This window comes from Budorcas taxicolor, chromosome 20 (assembly GCF_023091745.1).
Source record: "Budorcas taxicolor isolate Tak-1 chromosome 20, Takin1.1, whole genome shotgun sequence".
NCBI lineage: Eukaryota > Metazoa > Chordata > Mammalia > Artiodactyla > Bovidae > Budorcas > Budorcas taxicolor.
Genome location: NC_068929.1, coordinates 65,564,312 through 65,583,872, shown reverse-complemented (window position 1 = coordinate 65,583,872; position 19,561 = coordinate 65,564,312). Strand labels below are relative to the sequence as shown.

Genomic DNA, 19,561 nt, shown 5'->3' with positions numbered 1-19,561 from the left:
AACCAGTTTTCATTCTTAGATATTGCAGTTTTGTGCCTGCAAAATAAAAATCTTTGATTTTGCTGTTGTTTCCTAGGAAAGTTTTTTTTTTTTTTCCCCTTGGAGATCTTTTTGATATGTTAAGAACCTCTATGAGGATAATTAAATAATTTAACATGAAAATGAAAGTGAAGTCGGTCAGTCATATCCTACTCTTTGCGACCCCATGGACTGTAGCCTACCAGACTCCTCTGTCCATGGGATTTTCCAGGCCAGAATACTGGAGTGGGTTGCCATTTCCTCCTCCAGGAGATCTTCCTGACCCAGGGATTGAACCCATGTCTCTCGAATTGTAGGCTGACACTTTACCATTTGAGCCACCAGGGAAGTCCAATTTAACATATGAAAGTAAAAAAATAAGTATTAAGCCAGAAAAAGCTTTAGCTGTGAAACCAAAACAAAAATGACATGAGGAACTTTTTTAGTTTTTTTAACTGGCACGATGGGCTTAGCATCAGGCTAGGGATGTTAAGTATACATGATGTGACATTCTATGTAATTTGAGGGGGTTCCCTTATTATGCTTTACGGAAACCTGACGAGTATGGTTACCCGAACGTGTTTATTAGATTTTGTTTATGGGTTTTTTCCCCTCTTTTTTGGTTATTGTTTTCATTCAGAAATCCTTTCTACTCCTAAAATCTGCCCCACTCCTAAAATCTGCCCGACTCCTAAAATCTGCCCGTGTATGTCCACTTTGTACGTGGCCGACAGGTGGCGCTGGTCCAGATGTGGGTTTCTCACGCTGGTCCCATCGGGTGAGGACGGGTGTTCTCCCACAGTGCACTGGTTCCCAGTCTGCAGGTAGATTGAGAAGATCTGGGAACCACAAGCACTGTAGTAGCCTTTCTGGTTCCGGTGTGATATATTGGGGGCCTGTGAATTTTGGTGGCCGGCATTGAGAGGAATCTCCCCCTAACTGAAAGTGCTGCTCATTCACACTTGAGTGACTGGTGTGGCTCCACGTGGCTGGCTTCCTGGGCAGTGATGGCTCCCTGACCAATCGTGCTTTTTGGAAGTGACTGAAACTGAGAGTTTCTAGCCAACTGACATACAACGGCATCAGCATCCTTAGCACCAAGGGAGGCAGTCTGCTGATAAAGCACGTGACTTTTGCAGACTTTTGTTGCATCTCGTGCAGTGACTTTTTCTTTTCTTTTCTTTTTTTACATAACTTTTGCCATACTCTGGCACTCTAGGTACCGGCTGCAGCTAAAAGTAGAACAAAGTGACTGAACGCTTTCAGAACCGAAGGAGGGACAGGATGGCAGCATTCCAGGTCTAGGGTCTAGGTGACGTGGAGTCCTAGTCTAGGATCTAGGCGGCGTGGTAAGCTTTAAGGGGAAAAAAAATGGCCATGCTCCCAAGAGTGCACAGCTAGCCTTAGCCCGTCTGTGAGAGAAACAGGGACTTGTGGGAGGCGCTGCGGAGGGCTGGAGGTGGGGACTATGCCAGGAGACAAGGACACAGGATGAGAACAAAGGCCTGAGGCGAGCAGCGTTTTGCCTCCATGAGGGTCTCCCCTCCCCCACATCACGCTTGACGCAGGCGCTCGCCTTCCTCTTCCGCTTCCGTCTTCCCCTCCGCCGCTTGTACGGATAACTCTGAGGTGAATCAGCTTGAGACACACACGATCTATTTTGGAAAACAGGCTGCCATGGTTTGGAGAGAAGTTTCTAGACCTCCTTTTGAGGCTATTAAATCAGCTGAGCCAAGAGCCTGCGCATTTGTCTCACCTGTCCTGAGGGAGAGTGCCGGGGAAGCCAACCAGAGACCGTGATCTCCACTCTTTGTATCGGTGACTGAGAAAACAGCCATTACACTGTCGAGCAAGGAAAAAGCTTGCTTTATCTACAGTTTTCCATTGCACCCAGGAGTGACTCTGCATCATAGCAATTTGATCTCTTTTGCTTCAGGGACTGAAAAGCATACAAGCTTGGGTTACTTCAGCTGCTTCCACAAAACGTGCTCTGGCTCTGACACACATGTACACCCCCCCCCCCCCCCCCCCCCCCCGCTCATGATTCCAGGATGAGGGGAATTTGCCATTTATTGTTTACTTGTATTACTATAAGAACAGATCACCGACTCAATGGACATGAGTTTGAGCAAACTCCGGGAGATGGTGAAGGACAGGGAAGTCTGGCTGCTGCAGTCCGTGGGGTTGCTAAGAGTTGGACATGATTTAGCAACTGAACAACAACGAGAACACAACAAACAGGGTTCCCCAGCCTCCATATTGCTGATGTTTGGTCTGGATACTTTGTTTCAGGGGCTGTCCTGAATATTGAAGGACTTTTATGAGCATCCCTGGCCTCTACCTACAAGATTCAGCTGCTAGCATCCCTGCTTCCTCTCCAGTCCCCTGCTGTGACAACCAAATATATCCTCAGACACCACCCAATGTTCTCTGGGGCTGACATTGCCCACTCCCTCCGTGAAAACCACTGCCCTTGAGATAATGAAGATCCTTACTAATACTCTAAAGCCTGCAATACATCTCTGTTCAAAGAAAGACCCAAGCAGGTTTCTGTTTAATTTGCACAGAAACTGAGCCCTTGTGCTACAAAATGTGGAACTCTTTTAGGTGACCCTCGCCAGCACAGAATGACAATGCTTGTCATTGCAATCAAAAAGCTCACTCGGGGCTTCTGGATAGAGTGCTAAATCTTCTCCAGACTGTAACAGGTTATTATATCAGATCCTGTGGGTTCTTTTCCTGTTGACAAATTGGATTTTTTTTTAAAGCATGGCAGTTGGATTTGTAATAATATTTAAGATTAAGTGGGGGAAAAAAAAAAGATTAAGTGGGAAGATGAGGGGAAAATTATTTTCTCTTGTCGTGCATGCCCTTAATTGAATTTTAGAATGTCTGTTCAGAAGAGCAAGTTCAGTGTTAGATAGAAGGTCATGAGGGTGCTACATGGTCAAAGTAAAGACAGATCCATGATGCTCCAAGAATTCCAAGAAAAATGAACTACCACGAACTCTTGTGATGGTCTATTTTATGTGTCAACTTGACTGGGCCACAATGCCTAGATATTTGGTCAGATATTATGCTGGATGCTTCTATGGGTAGTTTTGGTTGAGATTCACATTTAAACCAGTGGACTCCTGAGTGAAGCAGGTTACCTTTCATAATGTGTGTGGGCTTGAATAGAACTCAAGATTGTCCTTCCCAGAGAAGAGAGAATTCTCCCAGCAGAATGCTTTTGGGCTTGGATTGTGTTGGCTCTTCTCTGGGTCTCCAGCCTGCTGGCCCACCCTGAAGATTCTGGACTCATGAACCTCCACATGGGACTTCCCAGGTGGCTCAGTGGTGAAGAACTCATCTGACAATTCAGGAGACATGCATTCAATCCCTGGGTCGAGAAGATCCCCTAGAGAAGGAAATGGCAACCCCCTCCAGTATTCTTGCCTGGAGAATCCCATGGACAGAGGAGCCTGGTGGGCTGCAGTCCACCAGGTTGCAAACAGCTGGACACGACTGAGCGACTGAGCACTCAGTGAGCATGGGCCTCCAGAGTCACACGAGCCAGTTCCTTAAATCTTTTCTATCCATCTATCGTGCTGCAGCCCACGGGGCTGCAAAGAGTCGGACACGACTGAGTGACTGAACTGAACCGATCCATCTATCTATCATCTGTTTTTTTACGTCTATTCTATCCATCCTCCATCATCTACATATTTATTTGTGTCTATTCTATTTATCAATCTATCATGTACCTATTTCTTTATATCTATTCTGTCTATCCATGTACCATCTATATGTTTGTTTATGTCTGTTCTTCCTGTCTATCGTCTATCTATCATCTGTCTGTCACCTATCTGCTGGTGCTGTTTCCCTGGAGAACCTCAGCTAATACAACAATTGAGGATATTTCAAGTACACAAAACTTTCTGGTTAACCGCCACCACCCACTCACTCCCCTCTGTGTTCTTCAGGAGCATATGGCTATAGATGTCTCCTGGGAGGATTATGAAATGCCTAGTTTTTAGTTTTTTTGTTTTGTTTTCATTTTTACACTGCAGAGGCAGCAGGATGCCAACTCTTGGGGAAGAAAAGTTTACTTTGGGGTTTGTAGAAGGAAGCATGTAACCAGCACAGCAGCTGTGAAGTTAGAAAAAGCTGCAGGGTTGCAGAACCCCACAGGCTGCTGAGGTAGGAGGCAGATGTTTAAAAAAGAATTCATTAATTAAAAACACTTTGGGTCTGGTGGTGTCTCCCACCCTGCAGGCTCTCCCTTGAGTCCTGCCCTTTCTCAGGGTGCCTGAGCCCGGTGCCCACTGGGGTCAGGTGGTCCCTCCCTGTCGGCATGGGCTGTCATACCTGCAGCCTTGCTCCTGAGCACACGTGAGCTGCTGGCTTGTGAGAGAGCCAGGACTGGGTCTGGGAGCAGGATGGTTCCAGGCTGGTGCACACTTGAGTCAGCTTTCGGCAGTGTAACCTCCGAGAAGGTTCAAAACGCTCATCTCAGAGCCCAGTTGCCTTCGCACCTGCTCTTCAGCTCCCTCCTGGCATTGGCTTTAACTGGGCAGACTCTCACGATGTCTCTGGTCTTGCATCATCAATTAACAACCACCACAATAATGATGATAAATGAACATAGACGGCATGCTCACACAGCCCCATCAGGGAGGTTCTGGAGGCTTCCTCTTGCTGGTGATGAAGCTGAGCCCAGAGAAGAAAACCCAGCTGCCCAGCTGGGGGAGGAGGGACATGGACTCTGAGGGCGCACCGCCCCTTTGGGACTTCGTCGGGGGTGCTGACCCTGACCCTGGTTTGAGGATGCAGCTGAGTGTCCTCTGAAGCAGACAGACATCGATGCCACAGACATGGACCTGAGAACCAACCCAAGTTCCTTTCTCTGGCCCCAGACAGGAACTGTCCCAGGGCTTCTCATTCCTTTAGGAGGGCAAGGGCCCAAAAGTGAACTGGTCTTCCCAGGTCAGGCCAGGGAGCAGAGGCCCAGTGGGGACTTGGCACTAGGATGTCTGTTTCTTGGGGCCCTGGGTGGGTCTCAGGTTCCAGCGGCGGCAGCTGGGCAAGCTGGAGGCACTGAAAGATGGCGTGTTCCCCTCCAGTACCTCCTGGGGCTGGACTCCCTCCAGTAACACCTGTAAGTTAAAAGCGCATTTCTTGCTGAAACCATTCAAGGGCTGAGCTTTCTACTGGGGTGACATGAGCCCCAACAGAGACTGGGGCATAGCATGCAGGAGCCGGGGCAGAAGTCAGTCTGGTCGATCTCGGGGTCACACGGGATCCCCAGGGGGTCCTTTGGTCCCAGGGTGCCCATCCCTGCTCCACGGGTCACTCGCTGAGCCTCCGGTCTCCTCCGTGTTTCCTCGCTGCTGCTCCCTCCGGTCTCCTCCTGCTCCTCGCTGCCACTCCCGTCTAGAGTGGCTCTGAGCCAACCATCTCCTTCTGGAATCTTCTCTCCCTGCTAACACACAAATTCAGCATTGCACACTTCCAGCATGCTGTCCATGTTGGAAACCCTTTTCTAGTGAAACTGGTTTCCCTATTAACCAGGGGGTTAATGCCTGCAATTTTCTTTTCATCTTTTACCAAACTCTGCCTACACAGTGGCCCAATTAGACAGGTGAAGGACTGAGATCCAGAGATGCTGATTGAGAAACTTCTTACCCCAACAGGGGCCAGGTTGGAACCAAGCAGGTGTGAGCCCGCCTCAATGCAAAGCCAACCACCCTAACCCTTTCTTCAAGCCCCTCATCGAAAGTGAAGGTCGCTCAGTCATGTCTGACTGTTTGTGACCTCATGGGCTATACAGTCCATGGGAACTCTCCAGGCCAGAATACTGGAGAGGGTAGCCTTTCCCTTCTCCAGGGGATCTTCCCAACCCAGGGATCGAACCCAGGTCTCAGGCATTGCAGGCAGATTCCTTACTAGCTGAGCCACAAGTTCAGTTCAGTTCAGTTCAGTCGCGTCCGACTCTTTGTGACCCCATGAATTGCAGCACGCCAGGCCTCCCTGTCCATCACCAACTCCTGGAGTTTACTCAGACTCACGTCCATCGAGTCAGTGATGCCATCCAGCCATCTCATCCTCTGTTGTCCCCTTCTCCTCCTGCCCCCAATCCCTCCGAGCATCAGAGTTTTTTCCAATGAGTCAACTCTTCACATGAGGTGGACAAAGTACTGGAGTTTCAGCTTTAGCATCTTTCCTTCCAAAGAAGTCCCAGGGCTGATCTCCTTCAGAATGGACTGGTTGGATCTCCTTGCAGTCCAAGGGACTCTCAAGAGTCCTCTCCAACGCCACAGTTCAAAAGCATCAATTCTTCGGCGCTCAACTTTCTTCACAGTCCAACTCTTATATCCATACATGACCACAGGAAAAACCATAGCCTTGACTAGACAGACCTTTGTTGGCAAAGTAATGTCTCTGCTTTTCAATATGCTATCTAGGTTGGTCATAACTTTTCTTCCAAGGAGTAAGCATCTTTTAATTTCATGGCTGCAATCATGATCTGCAGTGATTTTGGAGCCCCCCCAAAATAGTCTGACACAGTTTCCACTGTTTCCCCATCTATTTCCCATGAAGTGATGGGACCGGATGCCATGATCTTTGTTTCCTGAAGGTTGAGCTTTAAGCCAACTTTTTCACTCTCCTCTTTCACTTTCATCAAGAGGCTTTTTAGTTCCTCTTCACTTTCTGCCATAAGGGTGGTGTCATCTGCATATCTGAGGTTATTGATATTTCTCCTGGCCACCAGGGAAGCCCCCTATTCATCACCTTACAATTACTGGTATGTCTGCTCTGACTGATACCTTCCTTAAGGATCCTGAAAGAAGTGTAAGAGTCCCTGGGTCTATCGTAGTCACAGACACATGCAAGCATCCTCTCAGTTGATTTTATTTTTTAAATTAATTCTTTCTGGAGTATAGTTGCGTTACGATGTTGTGTTAGTTTCTACTGTACAGCAAAGTGAATCGGCCGCACCTGTCCACATAGCCCCTTTTTCTTGGATTTTCTTCCCATTCAGGTCACCGCAGAGCACAGAGTGGACAGGGGAGACTGAAGGGCTGCAGTCCTCGGGGGCATAAAGAGCTGGACGCGACTGGGCGACTAACGCACACAGAGAACTGAGGAGAGGCCGCTGCGCCTTACAGGGCAGTTCTCATTAGTAACCTGCTTTCTACACAGTATCATAGTGCGTACATGTCAATGCTGACCTCCCAACTACTCCCACCCCAACTCCTTTCCCCTCCTTGGTGGCCATATATTTGTCTGTCTATATACTTCTGTTTTGCAAATAAGATCATCTATACCCTTTTTCTTCCCTGGTGGCTCAGACGGTAAAGCGTCTGCCTACAACGCGGAAGACCCAGGTTCGATCCCTGGGTTGGGAAGATCCACTGGAAAAGGAAATGGTAACCCACTCCAATACTCTTGCCTGGAAAATCCCATGGATGGAGGAGCCTGGCAGGCTACCGTCCACAGGGTCGCAAAGAGTCGGACACGACCGAGTGACTTCACTTTCAACCATTTTTCTAGATTCCACATATATGCATTAACGTGCACTATTTTTCTCTTTCTGACTTACCTCGCTGTGCGTGACAGCCTCTAGGTCCATCCTCTGTTGATTTCAGAACATTTCCATCATCTCAGAAAGAATCCATTTGCTTAAGCTCTCACCCCTGTATCCTGCCTGCCCCCCGACCCCAAGCCCTGTGCAGTCACCGTCTCTAGATATCTCCCTATTGTGGACATTTCATGTAAATGGAATCCTATGATACCTGGTCTTTTGTGACTGGCTTCTTTCACTGAGTATAATATTCTCAAGGTTCACTCATATTGTCCCATAGATCAGTATTGCATTCGTTTGCATGGCCAAATAATGGAACGATATTTACAGTGGAGTAATATTCCATTTTTGTGTATGTGTATGTGTGTATATAACATTTTATGTATTCAGTCCTCAGTTGCTGGACCTATTTCAGTTGTTTCTACCTTTTGGCTGTTATATATAATGCTACCCTAAACATCTGTGTACAAATTCTTGCACAGACATGTGGTTCCATTTATTTGGGGTATATACTGAGGAACAGACATGCTGGGTAACACAGTAACTCTGTATATTTGTTTGAGGAACTGCCAGCCCGTTTTCCTAACTGGCCTCACCGTTTTTCATTCTCTGAATGAGTCACTGTGCACGGGTCTAATTTCCCCACGTCTTCATCAAGGTTTATTATTTGGACTTTTGATCCCTGCCATCTCTGTGGGTGTCAACAGGTATCTCACTGTCTCGGTTTGCATTTCTCTGGTGACTGATGATCTCGAGCATTCCTTGGGTGCCTATTGGCCATTTGTGTATCTTCCCTGGGCCAGTGTTGGCTAACAGTGGTTTTTGACCCTGGGCACTGAGCTTCAGTCTCAGTCTTCCCATCTGTGAAATGGGCTGACTACCACCTGTGGAGCACTCTTACAGAATATAGGATATGTGCTATTGAGACACAGTGACTCTGACCTGAGGATGCATGTAGCAGAGAGCTGCGATCTCAGGAGCTACTAGAACTGGGGGTGGCTGGCCCCCCAATGGCCTGGGTCACTCATCCCTTGGCACTTCTGCCTTGCTCTCTTCCCTGTCCGTCATCCCCCGCCCCCCCTGCCATCTCCACGGGTGTGAACCGGTATCTCCCTGTCTCCATTTGCTTTGGCTGCTCTGTGACCAGCAACACTGTAACAAAATCTGTGGTGGGCAAAACTTTCTCATAGTAAAGCTCAGGAAACCAACTGACCAAATGAACAGCTATTCCAGCACTGTGAGCTGGGAGCAGGGTTTCTGGCTTTTCATCATGTGGTTGAGTCCTGAATTGAAGTGTCCCCCCGAGAAGATAGATAGTTCAGGTCCTGATTCCCAGGGTCCATGAACATGACCTTATTTGGAATTAGGCTTCTTGCAGATCTGATCTGTTGAGGTGAGGTCATCTAGGTGGGCTTCCCTGGTGGCTGAGATGGTGAGGAATCTGCCTGCAATGCAGGAGACCTGAGTCCAACCCTGGATCAGGAAGATCCCCTGGAGGAGGGCATGGCAACCCACGCCAGTGTTCTTGCCTGGAGAACCCCATGGACAGAGGAGCCTGGCGGGCTACAGTCCATGGAATGGCAAAGAGTAGGACACAACTAAATGACTAATGCTTCCACTTTTCACACTGGATGGGGGTGGCTCTGGTCCAGTGACAACAGAAGCAGAGACCAGGTTTGTGTTGCAACAAGTCAATGATTACTAGGTGTTGCCAGCAGCTGCCAGGAGTAGATGAGGCCGGGGATGATAGTCACCTGCAGCTTCTGGAGAGGCGGCCCTGCCCACATCTTGACTGCAGACCTCTAGGCTCCAGGACCAGGAGCTCACGCATTTCCACTGTTTCCAGCCGGGGGTCCTTTGTCACGGCGGCAACTAACAAATGCCGGTGACAATGATGTTTGTGACAATGATGTTTGTGACAATGTGGAATGCCCTGGAGGGCAATTCTGCCCCGTTTGTTGTGTGCTTGGTATTTCTATTTGTGTATGTTAGTCACTCAGTCGTGTCTGACTTCCCATGAACTGTAGCCAGCCAGGCTCCCTCTGTCCATGGGAGTCTCCAGGCAAGAATACTGGAGTGGGTGGCCATGCCCTCCTCCAGGGGATCTTCCTGACTCAGGGATCAAACCTGGGTCTCCTGCAGCTCCTGCATTGCAGGCAGATTCTTTACCATCTGAGCCAAGAGGGAAGCCCAAGAATACTGGAGTGGGTGGCCATGCCCTCCTCCAGGGGATCTACCCGCCCCAGGGATCGAACCTGGGTCTCCTGCATTGCAGGCAGATTCTCTACCCTCGGAGCCACCAGGGAAGCCCTTCACAGTTGTACAAACTGGATATAATCGTGAGTGTAATAAATGGGGGAAGACCTGCGGCTCTGGTCATTCTCAGGTCTGCTTAGACATAGGTTATTTTGAAAGACAATACAGACTCTGGAAGAAGGTAGGCTGCATTCTCTAAGTGGAGGGTCTGGGCCCTAATGAGTCATAGGAAGTGTTTGGTAACCTCCTGCCAACAAATGTCTACACAGACGTTTCTCAGAAGGCTACGTGGCCTGGTAAGTCAGTGTTACATGCCTGGAACAACTCTCTACCCAGTGCACCCACGTTCCGTCCTCCACTTAGAAAGGGGGGTGGAGGTGTGAAGGCGAACAGCAGCATCCAGAGGTGACACCAGGGGCCGGGGGGAGGCCAGGGGTGGGGACACAGACTCTGGCCGTACGTGCCTTCCCCTGGCTCAGGGCCGCCAAGCTGCCCTGTCCTTCTAGGGTGAAAACAGGTCAGGGTCCCTCCCAGCTCACATCTGTAGTCTGACTCTGGATCTCAAAGCTAATAATTAGGATTATTTTCTCATCCTGCTCATAAGGGCTGCAGGGGATCTTTGGATAAATTAGGTGAATGTCTTATTTGTCAAACGCTGCTCACAGCCACCCTTGGGCTTCCTACTAATCATTCTTCCCAAGTCTGTTCCCAAAGGACCTTCCGAGCACAGGGCCAGCTGCTCGGCCCAAGGAGTGCATTTTAATCCACTGTATTAAAGCTTTTCCACTTTATGATATTTCAAAGGAGATGATTAGACTCGAGGTGCCAGGTGTCCAATAGTTTGGCTTTGTGTCTGGGAAACAATTTGTGAACATACTCCTTATTTTTGCATGTTCGTATTTCTTTCAAAACCATCTGGCAACCCTAGCGAGATGAGAAAGAACAATCTCTGAGATATAAGAGAAAACAAACCACACAGGAGCTTCGTTAGAATGATTATTCTTGAAGTTAACCATTGATAAATTCATTCAGGGGAACAATTTGCTTTCAGTGATCGGGAGCCCACAGATACACACCAAATGTAGCTAAAAGGACAAGAGAAATGCACAGCACGGCGCTCCTGGCTGCAGCACTACAAGGTACCAAGGATGAGCCTTCATCTCTGCAGCAGAGGCTGCAGCGGTCCAGACTGACCCAGCGCCGCCTGCTCTCAGGATCCTTCAGAGAGGCTGGCTCTGGGAGGTCGCCAGGAGGTGGCCACACACCCAGGTGGCATCTCCAAAAGCCAGCCTCTGTTTATAGGAACATCTCAGCGATTAAGAAATGTATGTGACTACGCACTGCCTTGAGGGTGAGACTCCGGCTCCAGAAGTCAATGAGAGGGGAAACCAAGTCGCCTTTAGGATGTGAAGCAGGGCTGGCTTTTCCCTTAGAGAGGGGCAAAAGCGAGGTCTGCGTCACCTTTACCAATCGTGGACGTGGAGTTGGAAGGTGTCAGAAAGGCTGCGGGTGCCTGCTGCCCCCACTGCGGACCTGCTGCAGATACTGCCCTGGCAAGTGGGACAGTCAGGCCACACCAGCTCAAAAAGCATTTGCTCCAGGAGATTTGAACAACTGCTTTTCAGAAAAGCAGGGCACCCACTGCTGTGAGGCAGTAAGCAGTCTAGGGCAGCTCTGGGCAGGAAACCCTGGCAGAAAGCGTCGGGTAATCTGAGATGCCCAAATGAACGGTGCCCTAGGGCAGAGGTTGTTCTGACACTTCAGCTGGCTGACAAACAGGCTTTTCTAGCTCCAGTGGTGGGTGATGCTTCTACCCTTCCCTCAGGGAGCAAAGGCAGGGTTCATCCCTTCGGTCCTTCCCTGTGGTCAATGCTTCTGCCCCAGCGTTCCAGGATTAGCCATGTGTCTATTCCTCTGCCTGGTCAGGGGTCACTCCGAGAACTCCAAAGCGGTTCTCGAGGTGATCACTGAAAAAATGAAGGTTCGCCTTGATTTCCTGGCGAGCCTGTGTGGATGGTGGGGCCGTGCAGGACTTGGGACCCACACTGAGAAATCTCATTCTGGAAGTATTCCGTTTGGATAATATTTTTCAGCCAGATGACTGCTGGAATAAAAGAGCCTCTTCAAAGTGGTAGGCTCTTTTCTGGCTTTTCTGGGAGAGCTTGGTCGCCCTGTGCTCGGATCCCTCATCACACAAGGGAGGGACATTCAGTGATGCTGCTGTCTACTGAAGTATCCTCCCTACTCAAGTTTTCTATAATTAACGCCTTCATCTCTTTCTCTTCCCTCTAGGTGTTAAGATTTGATTGTCCTACTGCTAAAAAGCATGCAATGATTGAGCTTTCCGCTGACCTTAGTCTAACCCTCCCAGATTTGTGCCTGCTAATTTTTAAGACCACTGGCAGGGCAATTGATGAACCAGAACTGAAGCTAAACTGAGAACAGTGTCACTTCACTCAGGTCTTGGTAAGTTCTGCTCAGGGCACAGAGAGAGGCGTGATGGTCCTCGAATGACATCAGCCAGGACTCCCTGGAAGTGAGCTTTGGGGGTCTGATTCTAGTTTTAGAGCTGGAAATTGAAGGCAAAAGAAGGGGCGCTTTGCTTTGTCTTAGATTTCCCAATGGGGCAGTGTTTTGAGGAAGATGCCAGTTCTCTTTGCCAGAGGAAATACCAAGTGTCGGGGAACCGAGGTGTGCCTGGTGAGGGCGCTGGGTCCTTGCCGGTCACTTGCGAGGTTGCTGGATGTGCTGGGTCCTCGGGGAGGGGTGCCTGTCTATGGAGGCGTGGGGCTTCTGGTGGGCCACCTGGGCGGCCGCTGGGGGGAAGTCCTTGTCGCCCTGCGGGAAGACACGGAAAGCACTGTCTCATCAACCGTGGACAGCTGGTTGAGTTCATGCACACCTGTCTGTGCAGTTGCTTAGCCACGTCTGACTCTCTGTGACCCCATGGACTGTAGCCCACCAGGCTCCTCCATCCATGGGATTCCCCAGGCAAGAATACTGGAGTGGGGGAGCCGTTTCCTTCCTCCAGGGGATCCTCCTGACCCAGGGATTGAACACGTGTCTCTCACATTGCAGGTGGATTCTTTACTATCTGAGCCACCAGGGAAGCCTGAATAAGTTCATAAGCAAGACCCAAACCCAGCATTCTCTGGCTTCCCTGTGCGAGTGGGTGGGTGGTGGAGTGGAGAACTTGTTGGAAGGTGGAAACCCATCTCCTAGGACTGTGGGGAGGTCCTGAGGCTTTTGGGGGAGCTTAAAGGGGCACAGAGACCCATGTACCTTCCAGAAGGTGAGAAAGCTCGCCATCTCTGCCCCCACACCAGGGGTCAGGTACCACATGACTCACTCAGAACTAAGCTTGGGTGTTGGGTGGCTTTCTTCTGCTAGAGCAGTTCTTGTGGTCTTTTTGAATCCCATGGACAGAGGAGTCTGGTGGGCTATAGTCACAAAAGAGTTGAACCCGACTTTAGCGACCAACACTTCACAGGTATTGCCGTGTAATTCTTATTTCAAATTTCTTTAACCATTAATAAGTGTAAAAACACTGTCAGCTCACAGATACCCCAGAAACCCATTGGCCCATGGACAGGCGGCTGAAGCTGGTCAAGTCTAAAGAGAAAGAGGACAGAAGAGGGTGGAGGAGAGGCAGGCGGGCACTATGGGCTCTTCTGGCCACCACCCGGTCTGTCCCTGACCACAGAAGCAACTTCCGTGGACAGGGGGGCAATTAAGAGCCTCCCCACCCCCCAGCTCCCAGGTGGATGAGTGGGGTGGAGTAAGGACAGGCGGAATCAGGAGATCGAGTGCTGAGACCCCGAAATGACCAAAGGGCTCTTACCCGGGCGATGACTCCGGAGATAAACACGGTCGGCTTGGGTGGGCTGGAAGACAAGAAGGAAAAGACATGGACCACCACGATTCACAGAGAGGAACACGCAGGTGAGGCGGATGGGGAGCCCGACTTCGTGACCACTTGACACATAAGGAGCCCCCGGAAGGAGGCGGGAGCATGCCTCTTGCCGTTATTTCATCACATGGACCTGATGGCCGCCATGCTCCGGACACCCGGGGGTCCTCTTCCTCCTGAGGCTGAGCTCAGGCGGAGAGGGAGAACGCTGAAGCAGACAGAGGGCGTGTTGCTGAAAAGCAGTCTTTTTGTTTTTGGGCAATACTTCAGCTAACTGTGGGCAAGCCCAGTGGTTTTGGTCTCAGCAGACTGTGGACCTGGGTGATCCCTGGAGCAGGGAAGGGGCAGGGTCACAAGAGAACAGGAGACTCCAGGCAAGGAGCCTCCAGTCCTCTGGGCTGCGAGGCACTCCCCTTGCCAGAGTCCTCGGCTTCCCGAAGCTTCTAACGGGGGAGATTCTCAGAGCCGATCGATGCAAAGCTCTTGGCCTTCCTGGAATGCCAAGTATCAAAAATGTAAGGTCCATGCTTCCACTGCAGGTGGCACGGGTTTGATCCCTCATTAGGGAACTGAGGGGATTCCCTGGTGGCTCAGACGGTCAAGAATCTGCCCACAATTCAGGAGACTTGGGATCGATTCCTGAGTCAGGAAGATCCCCAGAGGAGGGCATGGCAAAACCCCTCCAGTATTGTTGCCTGAGAAATCCCATGGACAGAGGAGCCTGGCAGGCTACAGTCCATGGAGGTCACAAAAGAGTCAGACAAGACTTAGAGACTAACACTTTCACTTCACTGTCTTAGGGAACTAAGTTCCTGCATGTCCCATGGTGTAGCCAAAAAAGAAAAAAAAAAAAAAGTAAGGTCCTTGTGAAGCTCTTGCTATTTCCTAATCTCTTTCATCACACTGAGCTGACCCACCCTGTCACCAATACTGAGGGAACAGGATTTAGGATGAAAGCAGTACAGGTTCATTGTTCAAAAGCAACCAGCCAAGCACATGAGAATCACTTGTAGTTCTACTACCTGGAGAGAACTACTGTTAACATGTGGGATGTCCTTCTAGCCTTCCTCTTTGTGGACAGAGAGATGCACTTGTTTCCTTATTAAATTTTCTTCTTACCAAAAGAGTCACCTTGTTTTGTAGTCTGCATTCTGCAATTAGCATCTGGTGAGCATCAGTTCAGTTCAGTTCAGTCACTTAGTCATGTCCGACTCTGCGACTCCATGAACCACAGCACGCCAGGGCCCCCTGTCCATCACCAACTCCCGGAGTTCACCCAAACTCACATCCATCGAGTTAGTGATGCCATCCAGCCATCTCATCCTCTGGTGAGCATACTTCTATGATATTATTAAACTCTTCTATGGGTTCAATCCCTGGGTCGGAAAGATCCCCTGGAGGAGGGCATGTTAACCCACTCCAGTATTCTTGCCTGGAGAATCCCACGGACAGAGGAGCCTGGCAGGCTACTGTCCGTGGGGTCGCAAGAGTCGGACATGACTGAGGTTACTTAGCACTCACACAGATGCCTTTATAAAAATAACTGGACGTGTTATAGTTTAGAAGCATCAGAACACAGTTCCAGGTAGTACACAGGTATGCATGCCTCTGAAATGTTTCAGTGAGAGATAAGGGGACCCAGAAGCCGTTAGGTGAATGCAAGGCCGGTCAGTCAGGGTGGACAGTGGGGTGAGCGCAGCTCTCAGAACCGGGTGACTTGGCTTAAGGCTGGTCCTGTGGGAAGACAGAGTGGAATCGTCACCCCTGAGCTGCCCAGCCCACCTCCCACCAGCTCTGCTGCACCACCCTGGACGGAAATCACTCGTTTTAGCTTTCTTTTGCTGCAGGCAAAAGTCCCAGCATTCAGAAAGTTCGCTGTTTCCGTCGGAAGTTCAGTTCAGTCGCTCAGTTGTGTCCGACTCTTTGAGACCTCATGGACTGCAGCACGCTAGGCATCCCTGTCCATCACCACCTCCCGGAGTTTACTCAAATTCATGTCCATCAAGCTGGTGATGCCATCCAGCCATCTCATCCTCTGTCGTCCCCTTCTCCTCCCACCTTCAGTCTTTCCCAGCATCAGGGTCTTTTCAAATGAGTCAGCTCTTCACATCAGGTGGCCAAAGTATCGGAGCTTCAGCTTCAGCATCAGTCCTTCCAATGAATATTCAGGGTTGACTTTCTTTAGGATTGATTGGTTAGATCTCTGACTAGGGATCAAACCTGGGTTCCTTGCTTCGGGAGCTCAGAGCCTTAGCCACTGGACCACTAGGGAAGTCCCCTCACCACTAATTATTTTATTTTTTGATAGAAGCCAGCCCAGTGGGTGTGATGTGGTATTTCACTGTGCTTAGATTTAGCAACTAATTTTAAGAATAAGCTTTCTTATGGCAGGGAATAATAAACATCTGTATTGATCATTCAAGATCTTTAGAGCATAAAATCCACTGCCCCCAACAAAGTCCTCTCTCCTCTAAAACACTGAAAAGGCCATAACCGACCATAAGGACACATGGCAACTGCCTGTGCAAAGGTGACCGACTGAAGGCTAGCCCCTCGGGTCTTATCTAAGAGCGATCTCTGTTTTCACACGTCTGTTTGGCAGAGTGTGTGTGCAGTGCTGGTTTTCATCAGACTTGGTCTTTTCCATCTTCAATTAATAGCATCTCAAACTGGTCAGGGATCATCTATTACCTTCCTGTAGTAAAGGCCCTCTCTAAACTCCTTGAGACATGGTAGCTTAAATTCACAAACCGCAGTAAAGCGTGTGCTCTCGAAGCTGTGCTTGCAAAAACACACTTGTTTAAATTCCATTAGGGTTCCACGTGAAGCATAACCTACATTTCCAAGATTCTATAAACTGTGAGAGCGGCTTTGAGGATTTATTTAATCTGATGAGAATCATTCTGACAGATGTTGGTTTGAAGAAGTAACATTACTTTCACGAAACAGAGACAGTGAAAAATATCGTTCCTGCCCTCCCCACATCCTTAGGCCTTTTCAGTCTTTGAAAACCATATTTATTTAAATTTAAAGGAACCACAAACTTGATGGAATTAGCGGGAATTAGAGCCCCTCTAACTGTCCCATGCAAAAGGCAATCTGCTCCAAGCATTCTTGTCTGGAGAATCCTGTGGACAGAGGAGCCTGGTGGGCTGCTGTCCATGGGGTTGCACAGAGTCAGATATGACTGAAGCGACTTAGCATGCATGCATGCATTGGAGAAGGAAATGGCAACCCACTCCGGTATTCTTGCTTGGAGAATCCCAGGGACAGAGGAGCCTGGTGGGCTGCTGTCTATGGGGTCACACAAAGTCAGATACGACTGAAGTGACTTAGCAGCAGCAGCAATAGCAGCAACCCTCCCATACACCAGCAGAAACCGCAGCTCTCTCACACTTGGCCTGTGTAGCTGCCAAATGTTTGATGCACGTGGTTTCCAGTATCCACCTGTCAATATGTGTTAGGTGCTTAGTCGTGTCTGACTCTTTATGACCCCAAGGACTGTAGACCACCAGGCTCCTTTGACCATGGGATTTCCCAGGCTACAATACTGGAGTGGGTTGCCATTTCCTTTTCCAGAGGGATCTGCCTGGTCCAGGGATTGAACCTGGGTCTCCTGGAATGCAGATGGCTTCTTTACCTGCTGAGCCATCTGGGAAGTCCGTTTTACAGGTGAGGGGACAGTAAATCAGAGAGGCCCAGTAAGTCACCTGATGCCTGCATAGTGGATAAGTACTCTGAGCCAGACTTGGAACCAGGGCAGCCCAGAGCGTTAGCCTGTTGCCCTCATTTCAGGGCTGAGAACTGGGCCAGGGAGCAGCCTCTATCTTTGGATTCTGGGTTTTACACGCGCTTTAGAGAGGCAGACCTGTAGAGTAATCTACATGCAGCCAGAGGATCCATTATCCAGGCAGACAGCACAAGGCATTCAAATCAGCCTTAGCACTTCCTTTCTGACTTGGGAACAGATTCTTTTTCCTTGAAAACCATCATTTATGTCTCTAGCACTTAACTAGGGCACGGAGCACTTGCAAATAAGTTATTAACGCATCTGATGCTCTTCAGCAGGTGTTTCCCTCTGTTACAGGTGAAGGTGCAGCGGCTAAAGAGGCTGAACTTTGTTTGTGGTCCTTGAAAGCACAGCCTGGAGGACACAGGCCTGGACCCCTCAGCTCCGTGCTCTGTGTTGGTTCACGGGCCCCACCACTGCCCACGTCTCAGGTCCCAAGCTTCAGGAGCAAAGCTTGATTTCAAACTATCCATTGAGTCAAACTGCAGTCTACACAGTCTAAGAAGGAGGCCCAGAGGACGGTGGCAGGTGGATGCCAGCTGAGTGTGGGTTCTGATGTCAGACCATCCCAACTCTGCCAATGATTGGTGGGTGGGCTGGCATCTGACCTTCTGAGGCTCAGTTTCCTCATCTGTAGAATGGGTGTCAGTGGACCTTCTCTCACCAGGTGCTACGCATACACACGCTGCTTGGCACACAGCAAGTACTCTGCAAATGTTAGGTGCTGACGAGGACCTCCCCAGCCCTCCTATGTCTCCACTGCTGATTCACAGCTGGTTCAGATCTGTCTCATCTTCAGATCCCCTGGCCGTGTAGAATAACCCTGCTGATCTGGGACAGAGAAGCTTCCAGGTAAGCAAAAAGAGGATCTGATACATACACAGATGTCACCAAACTATGGACTTGAAGAAAAAAAGCCCTCTGGGTCCTCAGTCTATCTGATTCCTGTTTGACCCGATTGGAACGGCCTGCTTGTTAGTTTCCCAGCCCACAGAAGACTGGAAGAAAGCCCGGACAGTGATGAGACCACTTGAACTTATGGTGGGGTGGCTGCCCTGCTGCGGGCGGCTCCACCCGGCCCACCCGCTCCTTGTCCACCCGCAGCTGTGGTCACAGCACAGGAAGCAAGCTGGCAAGGAAGCTGGTGTGGACGCCGGTAGTGGCGGCAGGAGCACCGTCAAGTCGGCTACGTGAGGACCTGGGAGCCATCATCACGTGATGCTCCCGCCCTTCCCGGTGAGAAAGCGTGAGTGCTCAGAAAGGGATTGTACTCTTAAAATCTCCCTAAAAGTCAAAGCTGCCTGGGAATCGGGCAGCAGGGTTCTGATGAATGCTTGGACCCAGAAAGCTGCATCAGAGTCTCGATTTCATTTTCTGACAAGCAGCTAACACCTGGGTGTGGGGTGCGGGTGGCTGGGGTTGGGGGTACTTTGTAGAAGGAAGCTGGAGCAGACCTTGAGAGGTGGAGTTTAGGCTGAGATCTGAGTGTGAGTGTGTGCATACACGTGTGTAACAGGAAGGCTTCATCTGCTGTCATCAGCAGAGTGCTTGGGGTCCAAGCCTCTCATCTCTTAGTGACGGAGGTGGGCCAGTTTGGGCTCAGATCCTGCGATGGACTCCTGGGAAAAGCCATCTCCTTGCTGGGAGGACTGAGCCTTGAGGTGGTCCAGAAGCTGAAGCTGTGGCTATAGTCTGTGACTCACAGAGTTTACTGAGAAATATACACCTGGGGTGATGTTGAATAGATTTCCTCGTAAGTGGAAGGCAAGCAAAAATCCTTCCTGGCCACTGTTAATTCTTGAAATATCTTTCTGGCTTGGCATTCACTTATTAAAGTTATTAATCTTCTGGACACCAAAATCCTAATGAGCATGCCTGGTGACCAGAGGGAGCCCTCGCACTTGACTGTACCCAGGCATTGCTTTGTCTCACTCTTCAAGGCTTGGCAGTCCAGGTTGCCTCCCTCCTTCGGCCTGATGTCAGGCGCTTCGAGAACTCTCCCACAAGATGGCACTGCTGG

General features: G+C 49.8%; 1 protein-coding gene and 1 non-coding gene across 2 annotated transcripts in view; one reads left to right on the top strand and one right to left on the bottom strand.

Moving 5' to 3' along the window:
* Positions 1 to 7,337: 7,337 nt before the first annotated feature.
* On the top strand, positions 7,338 to 7,409 carry TRNAC-ACA (transfer RNA cysteine (anticodon ACA)). The gene has a single exon. It is a non-coding gene; the product is annotated as a tRNA-Cys (tRNA).
* A 3,423-nt stretch (positions 7,410 to 10,832) lies between these two features.
* Positions 10,833 to 19,561, bottom strand: part of DAP (death associated protein) — a 64,611-nt gene continuing 55,882 nt past the window's right edge. Inside the window, exons 3-4 of the mRNA XM_052659118.1 lie at positions 13,683 to 13,725; positions 10,833 to 12,679 (exon numbers count right to left, since the gene is read on the bottom strand). Coding sequence (XP_052515078.1) covers positions 12,566 to 12,679; positions 13,683 to 13,725 — 157 coding nt within the window. The 3' untranslated portion in view covers positions 10,833 to 12,565. The remainder of the gene's footprint in view (positions 12,680 to 13,682; positions 13,726 to 19,561) is intronic.